The sequence below is a fragment of the Haliotis rufescens genome, unplaced genomic scaffold (assembly GCF_023055435.1).
Source record: "Haliotis rufescens isolate VD_foot unplaced genomic scaffold, xgHalRufe1.0.p SCAF_14, whole genome shotgun sequence".
Lineage (NCBI taxonomy): Eukaryota > Metazoa > Mollusca > Gastropoda > Lepetellida > Haliotidae > Haliotis > Haliotis rufescens.
The window spans coordinates 28,839,835-28,852,456 of NW_025963824.1; the positions used below are offsets into that span (position 1 = coordinate 28,839,835).

General features: G+C 43.7%; 1 protein-coding gene across 1 annotated transcript in view; it reads right to left on the reverse strand.

Moving 5' to 3' along the window:
- Nucleotides 1-10,819: 10,819 nt before the first annotated feature.
- The window catches only part of LOC124152667 (mucin-2-like), a 30,473-nt gene continuing 28,670 nt past the window's right edge, over nucleotides 10,820-12,622 (reverse strand). The window contains exon 17 of the mRNA XM_048395464.1: nucleotides 10,820-12,542. Within this exon, the coding sequence (XP_048251421.1) occupies nucleotides 12,340-12,542 (203 nt within the window). The 3' untranslated portion in view covers nucleotides 10,820-12,339. The remainder of the gene's footprint in view (nucleotides 12,543-12,622) is intronic.

The following is a 12,622-nucleotide window of genomic DNA, read 5'->3' on the forward strand; positions in this document are numbered from 1 at the left end:
GGCAGGTCAATGTTTCCGAAAATATTGTTATATCGTGCTAGTTTAGACATGATATGGAGGAGAAATAGTTCTTTGATAGCTGTCGCATTAAATACAGTGTCGGTTATGCCTTGTAAACGGAATGGTATTTTAGCGGCTACGAAAATGTTTTAGCGGAATGCAGAGTGCGTTTTATGTAGGGAGTAATGTCCCTTGGCTGTCGGCCACAGCGAAAGGAAACAAACCCGACGTCCGTTCAGTGTAAGTTAAGAACTTGATTAGTAGCTACTCCTACGGGAAGAATCACTACAATTCATGCCTAACTATGGTACAAGTGGTTTGATCAGGATATTCTTGTAGATTAATGCGTTTTGCATTATGCAGTGAATTAGAAGGATTTCCAAATTTTTATGCACATGAAAGTATTTATTTGTCCCATGTTGACAAATATGTTTGTGCTGTAGTCTCTTTGTAAATACACGCGTAAGGGTTACAGCATTGTTATAGAATAATTGTGAGGTTAAGAATTAATTATCTCTGCACAGGAATTGCAGCCGCACTCCATTTAAGGGGACATAATCTCTCCCGTCTTTAAAAAAGCAGCTGTCAGTTGAAGATGTTCTTTCAGTTTGTGTTCAAACAAGCACAGGGCTCTGCATCGTGAGGATTACAGTGTTATTAGTATTTCTGAGATCAAGTTAAGTAATTTCAGGTCCAGTTTGATATCAAGTTTGATAAAACATTTTGAGTATTTGTATGCATTTTATCCCGTAAAGAGTATTTACTCATCTGTTGGGGGCACGGGTGGCCCAGTCGTCTAAGGCGCCACGATTCCATGTGCAGAGTTGCGTCCCTTGGGCACGCAAGAAACCTACGATTGTGGGGTCGAATCCCGGTTCGCCCCGATTATGTTTCTAGGTTTGTCAGCACCATACCCGTGCTCGTGGGTTTCACCGAAGTGGTAAACGTCAGAGACCTGCATCACTTCGGGCTTTCCTCCCACATTAAGCTGACATACCGCGATGTAACTGGAATACTGTTAAAAGCGGCGTTAAGCCCAACTCACTCACTCACTCACTCACTCACTGTTAGTCACATAACCACAGTTGACGTCTCTTTTATTGACAATAACAATCTTCGTCTTTTATTCATATATGGACAATCGAGTACAACCGTTCTCACGAAGGTTTCAAAGAGCGTCATGCGACCCTTGCTCAAGAGTTATTTGATCAAGGTTTCAAAGCCTCAGTAAAGCTTTCAAAATTTTTAATAGTAGACATTTCCTAATTTCCCTATTTGGACTTGTACCATGTGTTCCCGTGCTTTTTCAGGTGATAGGTTGACTTGACTTTGCATGTGTTTTTGATGGGTGCTACCGGTGGGGCAGGATACGCTCACCTTTTCACCTGGTATCATCACTATTTATCAATGATTCATAAACACTTGATCATATATTTCCGCAGAGGCACCTAGTGGCTATGGAAAGGGTTTGGGCGCTTGTATTTCAAAGCTGCACAGAAAGGCTAGCATGATCGATTGGATCACAACCGTTGTGAGAAACATTATGGAACCCGTGAAGATCCGGGGTAGAATAGGTCTTCAGCAACCCATACTTGCCGTAAAAGGCGACCAAGCTTGTCTGAAGAGGCGACTCACGGGATCGGGTGGTCAGGTTCGCTGACTTGGTTGATGCATGTCATCGATCCCAATTGCGTGGATCGATGCTCATGATAGTAATCACAAGACTCGATAATTTACAGACCGCCGTCATACAGCTGGATAATGCTGAGTGCGGCGTTAAACAACCAACCAACCAACCAACCAATCAACTACACTCTTCAAAAAAAGAAACGCACAGGTAGATGTTTAGTAAATTTATTGTACCTTATGAAATCGATATTTTTAATTTAATATCATAGATATAAATATGACATTTTGGAGCTCGATAGCCACATGTTGTCGTTGTACAACGGCACTGAAAACTGTTCATTGTCATGTCACATACGGCCACGGGGTTGCACTGAACTCAGTATCTCGTGTGACCGCCCCGGGCAGCAATCACAGCTCTGTTCCTCGGCACTGACTGGATAAGTGTACAAATTCTGTCCTCCTGAACTCTGTGCCATTCTGCGTGTAACGCGTTGGTCAGTTGTGAGAGTGTCTGCGGCGTGTTCTGGCGTTGACGCACACGGCGATCGAGTTCATCCTAGAGGTGTTCGATTGGGTTGAGATCTGGAGATCTTGACGGCCTGGGCAGCACGATGAAGGTGGGCTACCGTGACACGAGCTGTTTAAAGAGATGCCTCTGGTGGTCAATGATTGGAAGAAGGTGAGGTTGAAGAATTTGATGTGCTGTCAAATTTCCCTGAACCACCATAACCAAGCCAAATCTCGTCGTGTAGGATACCTCCTGACAGTCTGGTCCGATATCCTCCTCAAACCAGGAATGCGTCCTGCAGTCACCGAAGCTGTGGCATTGCGATGACGTAGGTGGAACAGTCGAATGTAGCGGTCCTGTGGAGGGTTGGTAACTCTTGGTCGGCCGGTTCTCGGACGGTCTGCAGTGGAATTGAACTGTGTGTATCGGTCCCAAGGGCGGCAAATGGTGCTGTGGTGGACGTTGAAGTGGCGGGTACAGAAGACTGCGATTCCCCTCTTTGGATATGTCCTATGGCGATGTTCTGATCGGCAGCGCTGAGTCTCGGCATTTTCGAACTTGAAAAATGTTGACAATTGAATGACAAATTATTGGCTTATGCTTGCCTTTTCATAGCCACTACCACGTGTTATGAATGCTATAACTTGCACGTGCATTTTGCTTTACTGTTTTCTCCATGACATTTCTGAACAATTTTGAAAACAATGCCGTTTAAAACATGGCAAATCGACAATGGCTGCGTTTTGACGCATCGTTATTCGAATATCAGGCCACCAACATTTTCCCCTAACATATATCCAATTTATATACCGGATTTTTTGTGTTGTCAGGTTCAGTGAACTACATACTATCTGTGCGTTTCATTTTTTGAAGAGTGTATGTTTATGAATACACTTACACCCAGTGTAAACTAACTCACTTTGCAGCTATTTATTGGAAAGGACGAAAGATATCAATAACCCGTTTCGGGTATTAATGTTCGTATGCAGTTGATATGTATTATGGACGAGAAGATAACATGTCTGGATCCACTAGGCCATAAATTCCTTAAGCGATATGGGACTGACATATCATGATACTGCATCGTACGGTATTGTCCATATCTGAAAGTTTAAATCAAATCCATTCTTCTAAAATATTGATGTCATTGTTCAAGATATGGCCGATCGCCTAAAAGGTGAGAGGTATCAATTATATATTGGACTATATATTTATATTCCACGACTTGCAATGAAAGTCATGTGACACAGACGGCTCTTTTGAAGTGTGAAGCGTGCCATACTCCAGATGACCATATGTTTGATTACCGCCTCCGTGGTCTAGTGGTAGAGCGTTCGAACGGAGAGGGAAAGTCGGGGGTTCGATCCCTGCCTCCGTGGTCTTGTGGTCGAGTGTTCGAGCGGAGAGCGGAAGTCGGGGGTTCGATCCCCGCCTCCGTGGTCTAGTGGTAGAGTGTTCGAACGGAGGGCGGAAGTCGGGGGTTCGATCCCCGCCTCCGTGGTCTAGTGGTAGAGCGTTCGAACGGAGAGGGGAAGTCGGGGGTTCGATCCCCGCCTCCATGGTCTAGTGGTAGAGTGTTCGAACGGAGAGCGGAAGTCGGGGGTTCGATCCCCGCCTCCGTGGTCTAGTGGTAGAGTGTTCGAACGGAGAGGGGAAGTCGGGGGTTCGATCCCCGCCTCCATGGTCTAGTGGTAGCGTGTTCGAACGGAGAGCGGAAGTCGGGGGTTCGATCCCCGCCTCCGTGGTCTAGTGGTAGAGTGTTCGAACGGAGAGCGGAAGTCGGGGATTCGATCCCCGCCTCTGTGGTCTAGTGGTAGAGCGTTCGAACGGAGAGCGGAAGTCGGGGGTTCGATCCCCGGCCGCGTCATATCAAAAGACATTAAAAGATGGTAGATGTTGTTACCCTTCTGGAGCTCGGCATTCAGGGGCTAAAACAAGGACTAGGCTCGGACTGTGCGTAAGTTGGGTATTCATGTGAGACCGTGGCATGGTGTCTCAGTGGGCTGAAACAAAAAAATGGCATTAGTCCGGACTAGTACAAGCGTGCAGTAATCATAAACGCGACGCTAAACCTCATTTCAACACACACCATGTTGACTGGACTGTGTAAGCGATTGGGTAGCTTTGTGGTTCGGTCGTCAAGCCGAAATACCAGGTGTTATTCTCATATGGGTACAATGTGGGAAGCCCATTTCTGGGGTCCTCCACCGTTTTTGCTCGTTATTGCCCCTAAACCCATACTCACTCACTTACTCACGTGCGTCTCCGTTCATAATCCATATCTTTAATTAATTTTACCAAGGCGTCAGACGCTAAACGGGTCCAAGGTGTAGATTAGACGATGCTACACATACCAGCAAATATATAAAACCAAACTCGTCACAATCACATGCTGGGACAAATGAGGAGTTCATCTGAAAACATCACGGGTACATATGGTTCAAGTCAAAATAGGAAATTGCATCGTACGATATTTTCGACAGTGATGCGTCAAATTTGAAATGGCCTCCACATGTCTACGATAAACGTTTTGAAAGCTTTACTGAGGCCTTGAATGCTGCAAAACCTTGCCAAAAAATGTTGAAGACAGGTTAAGCAAAACCTGGTCCTTAGGTATGACAAGTAAATCACAGCCAACCAATGGTGTGAACGACAAACCACGTTGACCCCTCCAATCACTTCACAAGGTCAACCACACGGAGGGCAAAGGTCATGAGTTCATACACGTCAAATTACCAAGGGCTCTTTGAGTTTAAGTTTTGGTGTGTTACAACAATATACTCGTAGGATGATCAGGAATGCCTTGATTGTGAGTCTGTGATGGACCGGTCCAATTGAGACAGGACACGCCCGCCTTTTCGCGAAATTCTCTGAGATATGTGATGTCTGTATGACACCATGCAGACATTTGGCAATGCACATTCATGAGGTGAAATCGGGTAAAGACTTTATTCATGTTTGAAAAGCTAGTTCTGCAATGACAATAGCATCGCCCAGGGCAAGTAGTCTGTTTGTTTGTTGTTTAATGCCGCAATGGGGATACGATAACATGCATCAACCACGTCAGCGAGCCTTACCACCCGTTAGTCGCCTCTTACGACAAGAATAGTCCCCTTTTACGTGAAGCATGGGTTGCTGAAGACCTATTCTACCCCAGATTTTCACAAGCCTCCCACAACTTGGTTGGTTGGTTGGTTTGTTGTTAACGCCGCACTCAGCAATATCCCAGCTATATGACGGCGGTCTGTAAATAATCGAGTTTGGACCAGACAATCCAGTAATTAATATCATGAGCATCGATGCACGCAATTGGGATCGATGACATGCATCAACCAAGTCAGCGAGCCTGACCACCCGATCCCGTTAGTCGCCTCTTACGACAAGAATAGTCCCCTTTTACGGTAAGCAAGGGTTGCTGAAGACCTATTCTACCCCGGAATCCCTGCCACAACTAACTAACCACTGGGAAAGGTAGTCTGGAATGGTACAACATGTCAGTGCGCATCAATTCAAAACTGTACGGGGCGGTCGGGTAGCCTAGTGGTTAAAGCGTTCGCTCGTCACGCCGAAGACCCGGGTTCGAATCCCGACATGGGTACAATGTGTGAAGCCCATTTCTGGTGTCCCCCGCCGTGATATTGCTGGAATATTGCTAAAAGCGGCGTAAAACCAAACTCACTCACTCACTCAAAACTGTCCGTTGTTCTCCTCACGTTTCATTTATTAAAGTCCAATAACGATTGTTCCATTATGTTGTTACTATTTGTGTTCAGACCTTAATATTTTAATTCTAATTGTTGACATTTTATTGAACGTATCATACTGAGATAAACAAAATATGTTATCTGTGACAAATTTGACAGTCACAATGAATACCAAAGCTATTCGTTTATTCCTTATGCACGATAAATCAATTTCGAGGGGCATAAATATACGCTTTTACTCCACGTCCCAGAATATTGACAATATTCTTACAAATGTCTTATCTACAAATTGTTTAGAATTCGCCTTACTTTGACTGGCTCAATTAATCCTTGTCATCGCATGACGTGAGAAATACGACGGAGAAGAGTTTTCCGCTCACATCTGCGCATATATGTAACTGCAAGAGACGGCTTCAGAATGTCTCAGACAAAGAAGACTGATACCATGGCGTTGTGTCATCTGCTTATATCAATCTCTCTTCTACAGAGGATAACATGCTTGAGAACATCCTACTGGACAACATCATCTAAGTTTAACTCCACCGCAATTGAACGCTTCCAAAACTGGACAACATTGCCCCATTGTGTAAAGGCCTGTCTGGAAAGGGATGGTTGTAATGCCATAGTTGTAAAATTTAAAGTCAGGGGAACAAAAAGACAATGTGCGCTGGTTTATGATAGATTTCTACACACACAAGACGACACAATACACAATCAGTTCTTGACGTATGTACCACGAAACACGGTTGCCGGTGGATCAGCGACGGACAACATATCCTTCTCAAAGTGGGCGGAGCTGGGAGACAAAGATGAAGCATTTATTGAGGATGCTAACGGAAAAGATGAGACATTCCCAAGTACAACGCCTCAAACAGCAATCATCAATGAAACAGGTCTGGGTGAAATGGAGACATCATCAGCCAGTCATGCTGAACAAGGGGGAGGACTACAACACGGCTTGAAAGCAGAACAGGATCATCCACAACATGAGATCAAAAAAGAGGTGGAGCAATTCACATCGGAGGCCAAGAAGGATGAGATCAAATTTTCACAATCGACAAACAATTTGTTTGAAAAGGTTGAACCATCTACAGCATCAACAACAGAAACTCAACCGTCGTCTTCCAGGGTTGGAGGACAACATAGCACACGGCAGTCCACTTCTGCCACAGGTAGACCGACATCGTATCTTAGGAAAAACTCGAACAAGGACCGAGGAAAATCTATAACAATACAATATAGCACACGGCAGTCCACCTCTGCCTCAGGTAGACCGACATCGTATCCTAGGAAAAGCTCGAACAAGGACCGAGGAAAATCTATAACAATGCCCTTAACACCAGCAACAGTTTGGCAAACATTGCCTCCCGGGAAATCCAGGTATAAGGACCGAGGGCAATCTGTAACATTGCCATTCACATCTACAGCAGGTATACAGCCACAGTCTCCTAGGACTACCTGGGAAACCGACCAAAGACAATCAGTTACAATACTACCCACACCAATCACAGGTAGGCAAACACTGCATCCTAGGACAACCTCGTTCAAGGACCTGACACAAACCGAACCAGCTCCAGCCACTCAAACAAAGAGGGTGCATGTTGCAGGGAAAGCTGTTCAATCATTGAACAGAACTCAGGTCCAACCCTCAACATACCTGGTGTTGCTTCCACAGTACACGACTGGAAAACGAAAAAATGAGAAGAAACCTACAATTTGTGTTTTAAACCCGGAAACATGGACTTTTATAAATCGAAGCATTTACATTCCTGGGAAAATTTTAAGGACTGTGGTGGATTTTAAAACAATGAAGCTATATTGGTTACAACATATGCCAAGATATAGAGTTTTTGTCTTTAGGTCTAGATCAATTTCAACGGAAGGCCCAAGAAATAGGCAGATTAGAATCATAAAATCTAACGTTATGGACATTGATATACCACACAACACTTTTTACTTTGTTGAAATGTCAGGGAAGAGGATGGTTGCGTTCAAGAGATGTATTGTATTTAAAACACATATAAGCCCTAGCTTTCAGAAAGCGAAGGCAATCTATACGTTTCCAAGGAAGTACAAAATGAGTCAAATGATGCCTTCTTGCTTCCGAGTGGACCAGGACCGACTGTATTGGTGCAGAAATCGTGAAACCTATTTGAAAATGTACACTGCAGATTTGAAACATAGACACAGACACTACATGAAACTGATTCTGATAACAGCGGATGCCTACATTTACCCGTTCAAAAAGTATCTGTACTGGACAGATAAATTGGGTAATTTTTCAGTGTCGAAATTTAAGGATAAAAAGACCAAGCGAATTTCTGGATGTGGCTCACGTGTGGAGTCTCTGGGATCTATCGGTAGGTATGGTGGGCTCTGGTATCTCACCTGCTTCACTGGTAAAGTTACCGAGATTAATTTCTTTGATGATAAAATGAAGAAAGTAAAAAGTCTTCAGGTCGAATTTGAAGGCAAAGTGGCCTCGGCGTATTAAATTATTAAATATATGAACATGACCGAAGTGTCAGTTGAGACAGTGTGTAAATATTCAAGGCTGTAGCACCTTTCGAATTCAGCATCACTTCTCGCGAGGACGACCTCTGCCAAAGGTCACATTTCACGAAGACTGCTCGACAAGAGGGATGGCTTCAACTTTCCCTTTGGTCGAGCACCATTCCTGCAGCTCCAGCCCTTGGTGTCTACATTACACACCAAGAATTCCAAGAGCGGCCTACGACTCTTTCTCAGATGTTGTTTGATGAAGGTTAAAAGGATCAAGTCCTCACCAAATCTTTCAAAACATTTTATGACTGTTATGTTTATGTGTTTGTTTGTTTGTTGTTTAACGCCGCGCATTCAACAATATTCCAGCTATATGACGGCGGTCTGTAAATAATCGAGTCTGGACCAGACAATCCAGATTGACATCATCAGCATCGATCCAAGCATTTGGGATACGATGACATCAATCACTGGGCTGTCTGGCCCAGACTCGATTATTTACAGACCGCCATCATAAAGGTGGAATATGGCCGAGTGTGGCTTTAAGTAACAAAATCATGAAAAAATGTGGACGTATGTGTACATTTCACTTCGATACAGACACATCCCATCTTCATCGTCAATACCAACAGATTTGAGGTTAGTTCTGTGTAAAGCAACTATTAATATAAGGGTAACGCTATTTTTCAGGGCATTATCATTTGCAGAAGCCCGAGATCTTCCATTTACTGCCCGACGAAGGTGGGCAGTTGAAAAGACCGAGGGCTTCTGCAAATGATAATGCCCTGAAAAATAGCGTTACCGTTATTATAGCTAAAATGGATGGAATTTGTTATCAAATAAAAAGAAACAACAATGTCGATTTTGAAACATTTACTGCAATCAACACGAATGTCACTGACCCATTTTTACAAATATGGAAACGTCATAGAACAAACCAGATGACGTCACTATTGAACGTTACGTCACCTATCCCTATCCTATGACGTCACCTAACAACGGGCGTGATAATGGCCCGTCGTCAAGTAATATGAGGGCATTATCAAGTTACAGTGGCCCGCTCATTTCTGATAACATGCGGGCGTTTTTATGATAATTCTATCCATTTTAGCTATAATGATTATTATAGCTAAAACTGATAGAATTATCATAAAACCGCCCGCATCTTATCAGAAATCAGCGGGCCACTGTAACTTGATAATGCCCTCATATATTGTTTGACGACGGGCCATTATCACGCCTGTTAGGTGACGTCATAGGGTAGGGATAGGTGACGTCACGTTCAATAGTGACGTCATCTGGTTTGTTCTATGATGTTTCCATAATTGTAAAAGTGGGTCAGTGATTCGTGTTGATTGTAGTAAATGTTTCAAAACCGATATTGTTGTTGTTTTTCATTTGATAGCAAATTCCATCCATTTTAGCTATAATAAAGTTAACGCAATTTTTTCAGGGCATTATCATTTGCAGAAGCAATCTGTCTTCTCAGCTGCCCTCCTGCAGTTAATGGAAGACCTCGGGCTTCTCCAAATGATAATGCCCTGAAAAATAGCGTTACCCTTATATTACACTATCACGTTTCCGTACCCTGTAAGTTTTTCAAATTCTGACATCTTGAATGTAGCGACCCGTGAACATCCGGGTTAGAAAATGTCTTCTGCAACCCTTGCTTGCCGTCAAAGGTGACTATGCTTGTTGTAGGCGACTAACGGGATCGGGTGGTCAGGCTCCCTGACTTGGTTGATGAATTTCATCGATCTCAACTGCGTGGATCGATGCTCATGATGTCAATCACTGGATTGTCAGCGAGCCTGACATATTTTTTATAGTGTATGCGATGAACGTGTACAATGTGTATATCCTTCTTTATTAACTTTTGTATACCAACAAAAAACAAACATTCGAATTTAGAATTGCAGACCGGTATACAGTGACAATATAGCCACTTTATCCATCGCCAGCGTACCCATGAAGGTCCGGGTTAGAGCAGGTCTTCAGCAACCAATGCTTGCTGTAATCATATGTTTGTCGTAGGAGGCGACTACCGGGATCGGATGGTCAGGCTCGCTGACTTTTTGGTTTTAGTAACCCTGTAAAGACACTCGGCAATAATCCAGTATTACTAAATCTTTGGAAACATAAAAAAATAGATTCCAAAATCTATTGACGTTATGACAGTAAAGTAAATAGTGTTGGAGAGTATCCACTTGACCACATGACATCAGTCTTCAATATTTATCTTATGTAGGTATTTATCACAGGGAATATTATTATGACATATTTTAAACACATGCTGTTTGTATTTATTACCAACAGGCAAATGATTGATACCTGTAAACATATTACTGTTTTCTGCTGGAGTTTTTGTAGGCTCGCTGACTTGGTTGATGCATGTCATCGTTTTCCAATTGCGTAGATCGATGCTCATGATATCAACCACTTGACTGTGTGGTCCAGACTCGATTATTTATAGACCGCCGCCATACAGCAGGAATATTGCTGAGTGCGGCGTTACGAAACAAACGAACAAACAAAAATCGTCAGTGTATTGAGTTTTGTCTTTTAATAAACTCTCCGTGTGTGTTGTGGTTTCACACATCACCACCTCTGTATCCTCACTGTAAGTTGGGCACTACTTATTATATGTGTAGCTTCGAGACGCTGGAGCAGACCCGGAGAGTATCTGCAGCCCGGTCTGTATTCTTCCACGTCGATGTTGACACACTGCAGGTCTGGCGTCTGATAGAAACCCGGTATCTATAGGACGTCTGGTGTGTAATAGAAGGTCTGGCGTCTGATAGAAACCCGATATCTATGGGGCGTCTAGTGCCTGATAGAAGGTATTCCGTCTGATAGAAACCCGATATCTATAGGACGTCTGGTGTGTAATAGAAGGTCTTCCTTCTGATAGAAACCTGATATCTATAGGACGTCTGGTGTGTAATAGAAGGTCTTCCTTCCGATAGAAACCTGGTATCTATAGGACGTCTGGTGTGTTATAGAAGGTCTTCCTTCTGATAGAAACCTGATATCTCTAGGACGTCTGGTGTGTAATAGAAGGTCTTCCTTCCGATAGAAACCTGGTATCTGAAGGATATCTAGTGTCTGATAGAAGGTCTGGCGTCTGATAGAAACCCGATATCTATAGGACGTCTGGTGTGTAATAGAAGGTCTTCCTGGTATCTAAAGGATGTCTGGCGTCTGATAGAAGATCTGGCGTCTGTTAGAAACCCGATATCTCTAGGATATCTAGTGTCTGATAGAAGATCTGGCGTCTGATAGAAATCCGATATCTCTAGGACGTCTGGTGTGTAATAGAAGGTCTTCCTGGTATCTAAAGGATGTCTGGCGTCTTATAGAAGATCTGGCGTCTGTTAGAAACTCGATATCTCTAGGATGTCTGACGTCTGATAGAAGATCTGGCGTCTGATAGAAATCCGATATCTCTAGGACGCCTGGTGTGTAATATAAGGTCTTCCTGGCATCTAAAGGATGTCTGGCGTCTGATAGAAGATCTGGCGTCTGTTAGAAACCCGATATCTATGGGGCGTCTAGTGCCTGATAGAAGGTATTCGTGTGATAAAATCCTAGTATCTATTTTACGTCTGGTGACAGATAGAAGACCGGTGTCTGTAGGAAGGAATGACGGTAGGTGCAGCCTTTCAGTAATATCACGGCATATCAGCTGAACATTTTAACGTGACGTTGTTACGTACACCACGTGCGAACCCACTAACCCAGGTTGCTGACATCATTAGCGTCTGAAATTCGAACTCAAGCATTGCAGACATTGCTAAGGGACGCAACTCACAGTAAGCAGACCTGATACTACTGGCCCCCTTCTTCGATGCATCGCAAATTGGTTGTAGTGATTTAACCATCCTCTTTCAGTTGTCTGTATATGTACACATATCTAAATAAAGGACACGAGATTAGCAACCTAATCTGAGATCCAGAATGCCACATTGCACCTCTTCCTGACTCCATATTTGGGCGTTAGGTTTCCACCTTGTAATGCGGCCAGGTGGGATCTGTCCGAGATCGGCGGTGGCCGTCATAGTATGTGTTGAGGACCGTCGGACCATTGGTCACTTCCAAACGACGCTTGAAACGGTGACGTTTGCGACAAAGGACGACGATGACGACGATTACAATGATTAGGATGACCACTGCAGCGCAGACTGAGGCAATCAAAGCCACTGAAATAGAAAGCGTTCGTTTTGAGAAGAAACAATATACACATTCTGTGAGAATACATGCATATCATTAGAATATAACA